Source organism: Dermacentor albipictus, chromosome 2 (assembly GCF_038994185.2).
Source record: "Dermacentor albipictus isolate Rhodes 1998 colony chromosome 2, USDA_Dalb.pri_finalv2, whole genome shotgun sequence".
Lineage (NCBI taxonomy): Eukaryota > Metazoa > Arthropoda > Arachnida > Ixodida > Ixodidae > Dermacentor > Dermacentor albipictus.
The window spans coordinates 165834227-165850619 of NC_091822.1; the positions used below are offsets into that span (position 1 = coordinate 165834227).

At 44.6% G+C, this 16393-nt stretch overlaps 1 protein-coding gene across 1 annotated transcript; it reads left to right on the top strand.

Moving 5' to 3' along the window:
• Positions 1 to 256: 256 nt before the first annotated feature.
• LOC139055602 (carbonic anhydrase 7-like) lies at positions 257 to 14035 on the top strand. Its single transcript, XM_070533119.1, has 7 exons — positions 257 to 374; positions 5606 to 5638; positions 7210 to 7389; positions 8694 to 8845; positions 9240 to 9332; positions 12083 to 12313; positions 13623 to 14035. Exons 1-7 carry the CDS (start codon positions 302 to 304, stop codon positions 13746 to 13748), a joined length of 888 nt encoding a protein of 295 aa, XP_070389220.1. The 5' UTR covers positions 257 to 301; the 3' UTR covers positions 13749 to 14035.
• Positions 14036 to 16393: the final 2358 nt, after the last annotated feature.

Sequence of the window (16393 nt, forward strand, 5' to 3'; positions counted from 1 at the left end):
CACCATGCACACCATGGCGCTCGATGCACCGGAAACAAGAAAGCTGACTCAAGCGGCAATGAGCAGCTGGGATGGGGCCTACGCCTGCGAGTGCGCGGCTGACATTCGTAATTGGCTTTTTTTTGCTTCATTCTTTTTGCTTGGTACAGCGAATCAGTCTGCGAATCTCGTGATGAGCAGGTTACAGAGAAACGCTCCGCCACCACCAAAGGTGCATCTGCTTTTCCGTGAGCATCAGCTGGATCCAAGCCGTTAGGCGGCTTAGTAGAGTCATAGAACTGAACTACGCTCCCAACTTACAATGGGCCGCTTCTCGGCCAAAACGAGGGAGTCGACTATTTTGTTGAGCTGCTGGCTCATTCTACTCGCCGCATGTGAGTACTGCTGTTGGTTGCACGATTCCTGCTCATGCCCTCAGAGCCTGACTGACTCGTAGCGCGTGGAAACAGTTCGGTAATCTCGGTGATATTGGCATTATGCTGCAGAGCGATAAGCCATGTCTTAGCTGGCTTACACTGTGGCGGACAGCGTTTTTATCTCTCATGATGAAGGTCATTTATCGCGCGCGAAAAGACGAAAGCCTTTCCCAAGGCATTCGGCGGGACCCAAAACCAACCATCCCACCAAGAAGCCTTTACGAAGACCGATGCGCGCCGGTAATTAGTCGCATATTGAATGACATAGCTAGGCAAAGTCCAGGTGTAAAGCTGAGAAATGACCATTATATATTACTGTATCGTTATTAAGTTACGTTAAACTATCTCTTTAATACTGCGCACATTAGGGGATAAGAGCACTGGCTTTCGTACATAAGCGTACTTATTGGGGGGGGGGGGGGGGACGCAGGTAAGGTACTTGCCCTACCTGCGTACTCAGTTTATCATATCCCAGACTTTGTCCCCCTCTTTTAGGGATGGGGGGGTGCAAAGTATGCGATTTTAGCCCCAATTTTTGAAGCAGGCACATTCGGCTGCACGCTCGAAAGTTCAACGAAAGTGCAGTTGACGCTAAATTTTCTTTCTTAATGGAGCGGACACGTAAGTAATTCCTTACCTTACTGAGCATCGCCGGCTTGGGCAGGTTGTATTGTCTTTTGTGCCTTCTAGGAAAGCGCTGTAGCGGACGACTTGCGGGATTTGACGTACATGCTCGCGTTTTGGAGAAGGCCTAACGCTGGGCAGTTCCTGCCCTAACAAATTTGCGCTTGCGCTGCTTACATCATACCCAGCTTTTTTTTTTTGACCACCTAACCATATTTCAAACACAAGCACCTTGCTATATGTAATCTGCGGGCCAGGAGAGCAGTCTGGATAAAAAATATTATAATCATCCGCGCCCAACGATTCGTGTGCCTTATGGCATATGAAATAGTTGAATTAGGAAAAGCTGGTACCATTGAATATCCGTCCAGAGATGGCCTACATAGCGTTGCAGTCTCAGAGTTTGATCACTATAAAGAAACTATAATCAAACCTCTTACAGCGATAACTGTCGGAATTTCATCGTGTTATCATGACTTATCGTAGATATGTTCGTGAACATTACCGTGGTCGAACGTGCAGAGCCATTTGATTACCAAATGACTCACTAATGACGTTGCTAATCTCATTTTTTCAGGCTGTTTCTAAATAAGAGTTACACTAGCACTTATTTCCTAGCAGGAGGAAAAACAGCCGATATTTCATATTTTGAAGAAACGGAGGCCACTTTCTGCTGACGTGTATCGAAAATTCGAACTGTATGCGCGGTTTATGTGCTCTGAAAACATTTAATACTCGCTTTATTTCTAATTTTATTGGTTACAGACGACATTTAGTTGTTTTTGCCCTGTATCCATGGTAACCTATGCGGGGTACGGTTCTTATATTTTCTCTAAAGAGGAAGCAGTGTTTTAAGGGACGAGCGATAAATGTTTATTCTGCGTAGATTCATTACAATCTTTGTAGAAACTCACTCATTCTGCGTTTCAGGGTGTCTCGTTGCCACTAACCTAAATGTTTCCCAGACTCTTAAAACAACACCAAGAGATGCGGACTTGAAATTTCGTGTAAAATAAGAAGAGTTTTAAGCATAATGCTTTGCAAACCTTCCATTTCCCTGCTTGAAAAGCACGTGTTGCAGATAATTACTAAGTCCTCGTTTTTCAATGTGTTTTCCTGATGATATGAGATTCGTAGTTTGTTTCTCTGGTGTACTGGGTGAGCTAAGCAAGGCTTCTTGTTTATATCTGGGGAGAATTGTGGGCATGGTATCGGCAATGTTTTGGCAATGTTCCTACTAGGAGGGTTAAGCGGATTTTTCCTGCAGAATACGTATGCAAGGGCTCCATACCGTTATTAGTGAGTTCTAAGAGCGGTGTAAAACATGGGCTGCTGCGCTAGCATAATTACAACTACAACGGAAGTAAAATTTTGCGAACACAGGGGGAACAATATGCCAAGTTTTTGTGCGATGGTAAATGCATGTTGAATAAATGCAGCTTTAGAAAAAAAAAATTACGGGGTTTTACGTGCCAAAACCACTTTCTGAGCTATAGAAAATCATTCGAAGCTATTCGAAGTTTATCATATGCTGCTGTTCCTAGCTACGTTGTTCAATGTTCCATGAAAATCCTAGAAATTTTATTCTTTTCAGGAATAGGCAGCATTTTAAGTGCAATGTGTCGCGAATCTTTAACGTTGCTGGCTTATTTAGATGCGTTATGAATAATTATTCAGTCCTTTCTTGTTTTTTTACTTTTCAAGTGTGGTAAATTGGGTTAGTCTAGTCTGCTCACCGAACTAAAGGAGGCAGTTTCTTTATGTTTGCTGACTCTAAGGACAAAGTAACGGGTGATGTGTATATAGGTAGAGCTCAAAATAGATTGGTAATTAGGGCTCTCGCAAAAAATTACGTGTGCAAGAGCTCTGGAGTGTTATGATCGTGTCTTGAGCGGGGAAGAATGTCCCCCGCTGTCATGGTAGACTTCTAAAAGCCACCAAAACCAACTTTAGTGAAAATTGGTGGTATAAGTGGAAACTCTCTGTGCAAAGTTGAATACATGTGGTTGGATAAAACACTGTGTTTCTAAAAAAACGCTATTCAAGTGTTGGAGCGTGCAATACGGCCGCTATCAGCTATGCTTCCCAGTGTCACGACACAGCTGTAGGTATGTTACAACGGGCTTATATCTCGTGGAAGGAGGAGGGGGGTCATCGAAAGCGCAATGTGCGACAAAGTTTTTGTGTTCTTGGTCCAGTTAGAAGCGTTGAAAATAATTAGCCGTCGTCTTTTACTTCTATTTCCATGCGCCATAAGACGTTCCTATTTGGTTCCAGCGATGCCATCGGTTAACTAAACAGAGCACTTTTTTTTATATTTACCAGAATTGAAGAGTGCCTTTTGGGCAATATGTAGGCACACTTCAATGACAGGGGACTAATTACGACATATGCAGTAAATTGGCCATGCGAGCGATCCGCAGCTTTATGAATGTGCTTTACGAAAGAAGCAGAATTTATCCCGCTGCCTTGGGAGAACTGTGAACCCAAATGATATCAAATCTAGTGAAAATTGGGTGAGCAGGAGAAACGGGGAGATGGTGGGAAGACATTACGAAATTTTCTAGCGAAGTAAGATGCGTGCTGAATAATTGTTGAGTTTTAAAATTCCCAACAAGAAGTGCTCCAAACATTACATGAAAGCAACGTTTCAAATGGAGCCTTCAAATACGGGCAACATATTAAACCATGCGATATAATTACAAAGAACTGAAACATTTATTGCAACTGCTCGAAAGGAACTGCTTGGCTGGAAGTTGGGTCGCAATTCTATGACGTCGCACACATCAGCTGTCTTCTTGCGAATAATGCAAGTCATATAGGTTGATTGTACTTCCTTGTGTGTAACCTCGACAATACTATTGTCTTAAATATAGCGATACATTTCTGATGTTGGCTTAAGCAACAAGTACAATTACTTTTTTTTATTAATAAACTTGTTTGTAGCAAATGTGCACTTTATATGCGCGCTGTACTGCTGATAGGGGCCGGGATCAGGGAATTATGCGAGGCACTATTGCCTTTAGTCCTGTACAATCTTGAAATGTTATATATTTGCAAGAAATAATTAAAGATGTAAACAATTATGGGGCCCCAATTAATCTAAATGTGTGATTGATAAATAGGTCTGTCTGTTAGAAATAACCGACAGACGTGTTTCCAGGCTCTATCCCTAAATTTCTGGCTCCTTGATAAGGATTGCCGCGTGTAGTTGGAGAGGTGCCGTGGTTGCTCAGTGGCTATGGTGTTGGGCTGCTGAGCACGACGTCACGGGATCGAATCCGCGCCACGTATGTAAAACACCATAGCATGTAAAACCCCATGATTTAAGCCGGAGAGGTTGCCTTCAAGTGTCTTGCAGTGCGGACACGCATGCTCCGTTTGGTCCTTGCGGATACCGTTCGCCAGAAATAAAGTAAATTGTTATTCCAACACGCTTCTTTGTCCTTTCTCTGTGTCTTACCTCACGATTTTTTTCTAGTTACCCTTTCCGTTCGCTGGCAGTTCCTTACCAAGTAACTTCAACGATACGACGGCTCACGTGCAACCCAACTGAGAACAAAATTTTTTGACTTGAAGGTGGAAGTTGCGTTAGAAATAGTTTTCCTTCCCGGCGAATTTTTTTTTCAAAGTAGCATGGTGGTCATACATAGGCCAGATTGGACGAAACGAAGCTGGAGTTGGCCTTACGGCGACTGTTGCAAAAAGTTGATTGGAGTCACAAAATGTCCAACTGATGTAGTGAACACGGTCAACGATAGTGTGAATGCTTGTTGTCCTAGAGTTAGCGGCACGTTTTGCGACCACGACAGAAACGTACCGTAAGCGCCACTCCGAATCTTTAATTTCTAGCCTGACGAAAGTATCTTTATTTTTCAAAATAAAATGGCATCGGCGCCCTTTTTCTTATGGTTCCGCACTGGCGATTTAACCATCTGATTGACTCCGAAGGTGATAACTCTTATGACTGCTTTAAAAAAAAGAACATAAAGCCACCATATAACATGCTGGAACTCTCGAGAGTCAGGAAAATCGACCTCGTTCATACTATGTCGCATTTTGTGACGTCAAAGTAAGCTGCTTCAGGAATTGGGAGAGGATGATTTAGTGTGTGTGTGCGTGGTCACGTCTTCTGGGTTATTAAAGTTGACCTCTCGATAGATGTGATCGACTTGCTTGCTGACAAGTTCAATGTTCAGCTGCAGTTTTAACTAATACGTCACATTCGTATCCGTTAGTTCATAGCTGCTCCCTCGCATTTTTGCTCTCAACGATTGCGCTACCTGTCACAGCAATAACTTCACGCGACAGAATCTTAATTCGTGATCCCTCCTTGTGGATTAACGCAAGTCTATGGGGAATTGATTCTCGGCCTAGTTGGTTTATGGTCAGTTGAAAACAGCTCTGTACAATGCGGGTACAGCGTATTGTCTGTGCGCTCCTTCTTGTTCTTGGTAGCGCAATTTTCAACCGATCTTATCGCAAACTGCTGGTCTATTCGGATTTTTAATATCTCCAGCTGGCCTGCGCTCACTTATTTCTTTTTTGTTTGTTTCCTACTTCAGGTCGCGGCGAGGACGAATGGACTTACGGAAATGGTGAGTATCGTGCTCGCCGTTCTATTGCGTATTGTGCTCTCCATGGTACGAACGGTGTGACAGAGAGGGCTGTGACTGAGTATTGAAGCGAAACTCCATTGCTGTTGAATTGAGCGTTGCTGTGCCTGCGAGTATTCTGACTTATTATTTGGCGAGTGTTCTAACACTCCAAGCAATAAACATTGAACAGCGCCCATTCTGTGTTTATTTCTTAGCCGTTCTCTATTACTGACATCAGCGTGTTGAGGTTTGCGATCGACGAATGCTTGCATAGGTATATTGTGCTGGTCTGGGCTTAGACCTTCAGAACAGTTGCGTATGCTCGAATAGACAACTGTGTTCGCCTTTGCCCTGGCACCTTCAACTCACATGGCGTAATGACGCCCACAATTCCAGCTGTCTGTTGAAGGCTACTACACGTAAACTTTATAGTTGGGGCCCGTTTCTGTTGGGTTACTGCAGGAGGCAATCTAGTTGTCGACTTCACCACCAGAACTCCACCCATAATGCATCGCTTTTCTATTTGTATTACTGATAGTGGATATATGTGATGCAATATGCCCTCGTCCCTCGTCATTCAAGCGCACGAGTAACTAATTATTATTTTCTAGCAACCCTAGGGCACTGCGCGGTCAAGCATGGTTACGCACCAACGGTCATTCTTTCAATTGCTTGATTTTCATCAGGAAAGCCATTTCATACGTTTCGTTCCTTCGAGCGCACGAATGAAGGTCGAGACGTGCCGAAACTGCACCTCCGTATTCGAGATACGTAGTCTACTCCAGGCCCATTTTATTACACTCGGAAAGCCTTATCTTTTCAGCCTGTATACTGAACTTAAAATGCACGAACACTGCGCGGAAAGTAGAAAGCAGTTCATTTGCTTCACTCGCTGTTCCTTCCATTGTTTTACCTAGCATAAAAAATAAAATAGTTAGTTAGTTAGTTAGTTAGTTAGTTAGTTAGTTAGTTAGTTAGTTAGTTAGTTAGTTAGTTAGTTAGTTAGTTAGTTAGTTAGTTAGTTAGTTAGTTAGTTAGTTAGTTAGTTAGTTAGTTAGTTAGTTAGTTAGTTAGTTAGTTAGTTAGTTAGTTAGTTAGTTAGTTAGTTAGTTTGGGTTTAGTGGCACAAAGGCAACTAAGGCCATGCTGCCCCAGTCACAAGACAAAATAAAACGGAAAGTTAGGGCAGGTAAACCTGCATTACATTATAGTTGGTGTAAGTAACCAGTTTCTTCTAAAAAGTCGAAGAGGTTAGGAAATGGCACTAGGGGGTCATCTGCTAGTAATAGGGTAGGGTGTAATGGAATGTGCAATTTATACAGGCTGTGTAAAAACCTCCGTCTCAGTGTATTGATGTGTGGACATGGTATTAGGATGTGCATGACTGTAAGAGCTTCATTACATTTTTCGCAAGTTGGCGGGTTTTCTTTTCGGAGAAGGAAATTGTGCGTCAGAGACTTATACGCCTGTAAGGTTTTGTGGTCTCGCGCACCTTACTGCTATTCCCATAGTCGTCAACAGCACAGTACCGTTAGTCTGCCGTTGAACTTCCCCTCTCTCCCATATTGTAGGGGTCGCGCAATGGCCGTATCTTCAGTTGGACGAGGAGAATCAGTGCGGCGGATACTACCAGTCACCCATTAACATAGTGGACAGGCGGACAATCTACGACCAGTCACTTGATGTCGTCCAGTACTACGGGTACCTAGACCCGCTGCAAAACGTATCCCTTGTAAACACCGGGCACACGGGTAAGTAGAGCACGTTCCAAGCATTCGCACAATCCGGTAGAACGCCACGGTGCGTAGCGCCGCATGCGTCGCAACAATGATCTCAAGCAACGTTTTTGTTTATGTAGTACACCGTTCGCAATGTGGGGCGATATGCAAATTCTAAATCGAGCTGGCGCACACTCTGAGATGTCGAAGCTTCACGAGGACAAAGACATTATATTATTATTTATTATTAATGAGATGTTCATGGGGAGGGGGAGGGAGAGGGATGCTCGACAGATGACTTGATATATTTATTTAAGCATTCTATACCCTTTCTCTCGCAGTGGCTCGTGCCCGATTCGGAAAGTTCGCCAATAACGGACATGTAAATAGTGGCACAACACTGGGGTAGCCCAAATATTAAAAACTTGAGAAAATAAAAAGAACAGTTCAATATCATGGACAATTCTATTAACAGATGTGCATGCTCTAAATAAACCTACAAGAGGACATTATATGTACAGGTTTATGTCCTGATTTATTGTTTGTTGACGCTGAACAGAGTTGCGCTCATGGGCACTACTGCTTCCATGAAAATTGCGCGCTACATTAGGCGAAGTATCCAATGACGCATACCGGATTGATGTAGTCTAAATTTCAAAATAAAAAGAAAGCGTCGAATCTAATGCCCCATTTTATAATGGGCTCTTCGTGCCCCTGAAATATCTATTAGGCGGCAATATAAGTGCATGTTTTCTCGTCACTATTTTTTGAAAACCCACAACAGAACTACACTTGAACTACTAAGTTGATCAGAAACTAATAATATGCAACTCGGCCCGGTGCACAAAAAGAAACTAAAAACACAAAGATAACAACAATGCTGCGTCTTAAAAAAGAACGAACTTTGGCGCCAGCATGTCGTTTCAAAGGGTACCTTTTTGACCATCAAGCTGCATGGCCCCCCTCTGATGAAGTCGAGAATGAGCTTGGAACCGGGGTCCGCGTGGTTGAGTAGTGGGGCCGCTCATGCAGCCATTTGCTTGTCAGAGCTGCGAGCACATAACCGACTCCAGTGTTGAAACAGCCGCACGTAGATCTTGCCGCTCACAACGCCTTTTGTTATGTAGAATTTCATGCGGCTGGCACAATTCTGAAGTGGACAACTAAATATTGGCGGCATCGTCTCGGCCGAGGTTTTTCCTCCCCCATCGAACGCAGCGTGCTGTCTCGTGGCTAGTAGCACTTACGGCATTTGTACAAGCTCAAAATATTTCAAAACTTCAGCGAAGAGCGTCGAATAATTGACGCATGCAATTGTGTTGTTACTCTCCAAACAGTTGAAGTGTCTTCGAGCAAAGCCAGTCAAGTTGTGATCACCGGTCCGGGCCTCAATGGAGTGTACGGTTTTCAGCAATTCCACTTCCACTGGGGAAATCGCTCCAACGTCGGCTCCGAACACCAGATCAATGGCTATGTTTTCCCCTTCGAGGTAGGGTATGTGACGTAGTTTGTTGCGGTATGTGACGTAGTTTGTTGCGAACCTCTTGGAACCCAGAGAGCGAGATAACGAAAAAAAAAAAATTGCAGCCTTGTACAACTCACGCGAGAACTCACATGCGTAAAGTCCGACATGCTCTTGCTATTAATTACGTTAATGCTTATGTTCATTTGTAATTGCTAAGCACAAAAAGTGCGAGCGTAGTCCACCAGAGGGTACAACAGCTATCGAAAAATTAGCTAAGTGGAACGCGCAGTCACACACAGGGTAACAACAAACGAGGTCTGTCGCACTCTACCACTTGTGCAGTGTAGTTGCCGTACATTATTGCTCTTCGCTTATAGACTACCGAGTTCGATGATTCATCCTGCATTCATCCTTACAGATGCACCTGGTACACATGAACAGGAAGTACAGCACCGGTGAAGAGGCCCTCAAGTATCCAGACGGCGTCGCGGTCGTCGCGGTGTTCTTCGAGGTATGCATTCGCGTGCACCCCGTGAGATGCGGTGAAGAAAATTTATAATTCCTAGTTCCATGGCCACCGCGTTCTGCTGCTGCTGAACGCGAGTTCGCCGTTTCGACGACTCGCCGCAGCGACGATATTCCGATGAAGTGGAATGGTGAAACGCGCGCGCAGTTAGATTGCAATATGAATACCAGGCGGGGCGAACTTAGTTGGAGGCCCACCCCTGCGGCGTCCGTCGTAACCACACAGTGGAGCTCCGCAGCGTAAAGTTGCCACCAATCCTCTCGCTGCTTTTTCTTACACGCCAGCTCCACTCTTGTAACAATCCTTCTTCGAAATCAAAAGCACCTACGCTAGCCGTCGAGTTGCTACGAGTTGCAGTCACTCATCGATAAGGCGTGCCTCCTACGAAAGCAATAGCAGCTTGTTTTGAAACCGGCGTCCAACCCAGGCGTTGGTTTTTGCGATAAGCGGCCTTGCGAATACTATATACGGAAGCGACTCGCCAAGTTTTCGGGAAGCGCTTAGTTGTCTTGGCGGCGGCCCGAACGTGCCACGACTCAATATTCAACCACTTCGTGGATTCGACTCTGTCTCGATGAACACGTCATCTTCAACATCAGCTTTGTGGTCAGACCAACACCTCTCAGTATTTTAGCCGCTGACATGTGCGTTGTTCACCGAATCGTGCAGACAGCTTTTCTTTTTCTATCCTAATCGTCTGAGGCGACTAAAAAACTACATTTTCGGCCTCGAAACAAGAAAAAAAATGGTCACAGGAAGACGGATATTTCAATAAGTCAACATGAAGCGGTAAAGTACAAAGAAAAATTCGGCAGAGACACCTAAGACTGCCTAAGTGCGGGAGTGCGAAAGCATTATACCGTTTGTAGACCTCGGAACGTCATGAACGCGCTCTTTTTATGATGGCAGCTGATGGCAGCTTCTAGTTTTGAAAATGCTATTGAGAGCCATATTCTTTTATTGTTCTGTTATTCATCTCTGCACATACGTTACTTTTTTTTGTTAGTTAGTTACTTTGTCACTCACTTTGTTTTGTACTTTGTTAGTTTCTATTCCGCTTTTGCGAATTTCAGTGCTTAAACTATGTTGTACTTGCTGATGTATTCTTTTGATGTTGCTGAATATGTTTCCATTGTGACCACCTGTATTTTAACCCCCCTACGATAATGCCGTACTGGCGATGTAGGTATACCGAATAAATAAAATAAATAAAATACACTCATGACGTTACGCCACGTCCTCGCCATTGTCTGTACTATCATGTGCCCATTGACACGCGCACTAGGCCGCACCTTTAGCCAGCCAGAACCGTGGAGCCGCCGTGGTGTGGTGCAAGCGTACTCGTCTTCTACCTCGAAGTCCAGCGCTCGATTCCCCCCCGCACTGAAGGGTACCACATTTTCTTTTCAAATCTATCAATCCGCTTTGTTTACAGGAACCTCCTTAAGAAAATTTATGTCCATTCGAGCATTTTTGGCGTCTTTTTATAGTTTGCGCAATTGGTCATTTTTGCCGCCATCTCTCGGTCATGCCGACTACGACGGATTTTTGCGTAATGGGGTATATAACGATTTTGCATTAGAAAGTCAGACAAGCTCAACTTAACGTCTACGTAATGCTGTAATGTCATTAGGTAGGGTTATTTTGTTGTTGTCCTACCCGCTTATGCAAGCTGTCTTCAAACAGGCGCATTGACGAGCAACACATACATACTGGCATATTACAACTGGCTCCATTGGCACACATATTTATGCTGCATTATCTTCAGAATCGGCCCACGGAAAACACCGAGATACAGGACAAAAGCTGGATTGACTCCGGAAGGAACGCTTCGCATTAACATCCTTCACAGATGTACGCCAATCTGAGCAACCAATACATCAGTGACAGAGAAGCTGCATAAGCGAGTACTCGCACAGCCTCGGAAGGACTAGGGGTCTGTTTGCTGGCTCACAGCATTGCTCGAACTCAGCAATACAGCACGGTCGTGGCTGGCTGATTTCAATGACGACCCCCACGCAGGCTGCGCTGCAGCAGTCGGCTTTCAGCACCGCAGCTGCACAAACTCCTAGCTCACCTCCAATTTTGAGCCGGTATAACAATATGTGAAAATCGAAAATGGTGGATTACTGGTAACGTGCTGGTAAGTTGTCTATTCGAACGAGACATGCGCAAGGTACCATTTGTTTTAGAATCTATGGTCATTACGTTTCAAAAAAATTCGGAGCTCCGACACACGCTGCGTTGGTATGTTTGGTATCGATTGCGCCGTCGTACGCCGACCTGAGAACAGTTGTGGAACTCTCTTTAACAGTTTCACTGTCAAAAAGAAAACAACAACATCGGCATGAGTCAACGTTTCGACAAAAAGGTTTGTATTGTCAGAAAAAAAAAAAAAACGAACGAACGAACGATAGGCGTTTGCTGCACACGATGTCTTAATCTACGGATGACGCCCTCAACTTCCGTGTCCAATCCTCGGTAATGCTGTAGGCGCACTGCGGGTCAATGCCGCGAAGAAGGGCGTACTGATGATCAGAGTCGATCCAACAAGCAACTAGCGTTCGCAATCCAATGTGCGAGACAAGGGTTGTTACATCCTGACAGGAAAAACGGGAACGTCTTCTGCAAGCTGAGGATTCCCGTGTTCTCCTGCTAGTGCTTGATTAACAGCGTGTACTTCTGAATATTTCTCAGAATACCTGACAGGTCTGTGTATCGTGCTTTCGTGGCAGGTGAGCTGGAACGACAACCCGGCGCTGACCAGCATCGTGCAAGCCCTTCGAAAGATGCGCAATGAAAGCAGCACTCGAGTGAATCTGGCTTACATTCCGCCGCTGCGACAACTGATGCCCCAAAACGCACAGGAGTACTACCGCTATCAGGGCTCCCTCACCACACCGCCGTGCTCGGAGGCAGTCACCTGGACAGTGCTCAGGAGTCCTAATGGAATCAGCGAAGCACAGGCATGTCGGTCAAGGTCAATGCGAAAGCTAGAAGTCTTTCTTTAGGTTACTTGTTAAACTGGAATTTGCTGGCACTGCGATCAGTTTCACTAGGTACAAAATATATACGTATATATGTGGTGCTGACGTGTGATGGGTCTTTAATGGACCTAGCCAAGCTGGTGCGGTCTTTACGCAAAAAAATTTCTATTTTTTTTTTCTGCGTTCAACATCCGTGGATATTTTTCTGACCTTTCGAATTGCTATCACTGTTCATTGACTAACTTGTGGCATGTTTCGATACGTCTATAACAACCTTCAGTAGCCTTTCGACAACCTTGCCATCCTCCTAGGCACTGCCTTTTTAAGAAGTGTAGGAGACTACTAAAAAAAAAGTAGAGCAAAAACAAGATAAAGACAGCAAAATTATGAAGGAAACAGTGCACACACTATAACATTTGTCACAAGCGTGTGAACAGTCTTATGACGGACATTATTTTGAGTGAACATATTACATGCATATATCATGAATAGTCGACAGCGGTCACTGACATCTTGGGTTAGCTTGAACTCTATGAAAGTGCTCTAAAGCAAGCAAGCCTGCTTGCTTGCGCGTTGTTTTAGTGGTAGTTCAGAGCACTGTCGGGAACATAAAATGACTTCCATTTTGGCATATCAATCAATCGATCAATCAATCAATCAATCAATCAATCAATCAATCAATCCAGTTGGTTTGGTGGTTACAATCAGTCGGTTCATTTGTCGATCCATTCGTTGGTGAATCACACCGCTGCGAGGCCGCCACATTCGGTGCGAAAGGCTCTTTACAGTGATTGTTAGCGTTGCCTCTGATATCTAAACAACCTTCATCTTCTTCGCAAATATTTGCACATTATTGGACGGACAGACTCCCCGGACTGTTCAGTGTGTGGCGCTGTAGAGACTATAGAACATGTGCTCGTGGTGTGCCCTGAGTATGCGCGAGAAAGACTGACATTGGCGGATACATTGAGACACTTACACAATGGACCACTGTCGGAGGACCTCTTGCTAGGCGCGTGGCCACAGAGTTGGCAGACGACAGTGACAATGCGTGCACTTTCACGTTTCCTAGGTGACACGGGCCTGGACTCACGCCTGTGATACCAGTTGTGTAATGTGTCATTCACCTCGTTCCTCCCATTATCATCCCCCATTGTGACCCTTTTTCTTCCCCTCTTCCCCTTCCCTTACGTAGAGTAGCAGGCCAGATGCTCCATTATCCGGCCGACCTCTCTACATTTTCCATTCATTAAAATACTTCTTCTACTTCTTCATCTTCTTTTTCTAGCTGCAAGCTTTCCGTGACCTGAAGGTGGCCCCTGGTAACGGAAGCAGCACTGAAAAACTTGTCAACAACTTCCGACCCATCAATCCCGTGAATGGACGCTACGTCTTCAGAAACTTCCCATATTAGGACGCTGTACGCCATCGATTGTACGTGTTGTCTATAAAGTGAGAAAAGAGCCAAATAAGGCTCCGACAAAGACTATAACTCAGCATGGTCAAGCAAACAGGGCTGCATAGCGAATCAATTTTCATAGCTGAATAGATGCGAGCGGCTGTCCTACAGCCTCTTCAGGAGGACAACCCTGACTGAAAAGCGCGAAGCGTTGGTCAGCTATGGAAATCATGAGCATCGCAGCAGGTATGCAGTTCCGTACCAGAAGTACTTTCCGTATTGAAACTGTCAATTCGTGAAGGTAAACACGCATCCGAGTGAAACCGAGCCGTGTTTTTATTACACCTCTACCATGTCGACTATCCTCACATACCACTCACACTTGTCTGTAGACTCACAAAATTTGCTCAAAATACACATCCTAGTCAACTGCCTTCCTCGTACTCATATTGATTTGCATGTTTAAAACACCTATTGTAACTACACTGTGCGTGGAGCCTTGTTGCTGTAATACTGCTCGGCTCAGACGATAATGACGCCTTATCACTAAGGCCATGTCCTTGTAGGATGAAAAATAAAATGTAATGAAAATTTCCAGGCGCTGAATTTTCAGAAATTCTAGAACCTTGCAAAAGAAGTTAAATTTCGAATGCATTTGACTTCTTCACGTGATTCTCGGCTAAATGAGAATAGTGGCTTTTGATGTTCTTATTTCGTTTTCCTTTCTTTTATAGTTGCTTATTGTTGCTTTATGGGATAGCCGCTCCTGATGTACCCTACCCGACCATGTTTCTACATCTGAATAAGAAAAATGCAACATCGAATACAACAGCAACGACGACACAAGCAATAACAAAAACGAGAAGGACAACAAACAACGATGACAATGACAACGACATGAACGAAGTTTCTTCCTTCATTTTTTGCATCCAAAAGAAAAGTAGGCATCTCTAGGGCCGGCTTGCCCAAAATATCAAATATATCACTTAGGCAGGGGCAAGAAAGAAAGAGAAAGCAAACAAAATGAACTATCAACACGCACTTGATATATCACGAGAATCTACATTTACGTACTTGACACACGAAAACAACTTTGGGGATTTCACCTATCACCCAGAAGGGGTGAAAGTTCTTACTAGTCATTTCGCGTGTATCTGTACTTGCTACCTCTGTATTTGCACATAAACTCGAATTTGTAAAAGGCAACGCGGCCGACAAAATGGAAACATTAAATACAGAAAGAGACTATGAAAGGTGGCTCTAGTGGCGCTAGTTTTCTTCGAACGTGCGAATTATTTGGCCTGCTTATGAGTGATCAATCCCGCACTTTATTTTCCTGTCTTTTTAGTTTCGCTTACTGAGCTTTCAAAGTCTGTTAAAGAGAGAAAGGAAGAGAAGGTTGCTTCCTCCCCCCCCCCGGACACACACACACACACACCCTTCTCCATGTAAGCGAATGAGTGGTGTATTCCTTTATTTACTTATTTAGATTTAGAAGCATGGGAAGGTAAGCAACGTTAGAGTCGACTGTACCGAAATTCCCAATTCGTCAATGAAGGAGAAATGAAGAGGGGAATAGAAATAAAAAACATCAAAATGCACAATGCACACGTGAACACAAATTTTAAAATTAAATTATGGGATTTTACGTGCCAAAAGCACTTCCTGATTATGAGGCACGCCGTAGTGGAGGACTCCGGAAATTTCGGCCACCTGCGGTTCTTTAACGTGCACCTAAATCTAAGTACACGGGTGTTTTCGCATTTCGCCCCCATCGAAATGCGGCCGCCGTGGCAGGGATTCGATCCCGCAACCTCGTGCTCAGCAGCCTAACATCATAGCCACTGAGCAACCACGGCGGGTACGTGAACACAAGCGCCCAGGGACTGTGGCATCTGCGGGCACCAGCATCCAAAGCAGAGCCCAGTAACCATAGGATGGGCGCTCATTACACAGGAGTGCAGGAGTCCACAGAACTCTCTTCATATGCATATAAGGACAACACTACCGCGAGCTCCGCTTATTAAAAAAGAAGCACAATGTCGAAGGCAAATCCTCACGTCACTTACAGGCAGTCCGTAAGGTTAGTCTCCACTAAAATAATGATGATAATAATAATATTAGGTGGGGTTTTACGTGACAAAACCACTTTCTGATTATGAGGCACGCCGTAGTGGGACTCCGGCAATTTTGACCACCTGGGGTTCTTTAACGTGCACCTAAATCTAAGTACACGGGCGTTTTCGCATTTCGCCCCCATCGAAATGCGGCCTCCGTGGCCGGGATTCGATCCCGCAACCTCGTGCTCAGCAGCCTAACACCATAGCCACTGAGCAACCACGGCGGATAAAATAATGATGAGCCATTCCGCTCTGTCAAGGTGGTTGACCAGCGAAGCTGTTTAGCACACGACACGGAGGTAACAGATTATTTTGAACAAAGGTACGAACTCGTCGTCTTGATGGGTGATCAACGTGAAGAAAGGCACGCACACGCATTTATTGTCTTGATCGGTGGTCATTATTTCACTCGCAACTGCAATCATATTTTTTGATAATGTTCTAATCGATGCACGTACACCACTGGGTGGTCGGTTGAGCCGGATCGGTGTGGCATCGCCAGGGATATGTCTGCAACACGGAACACGTAAACCGCTCCCT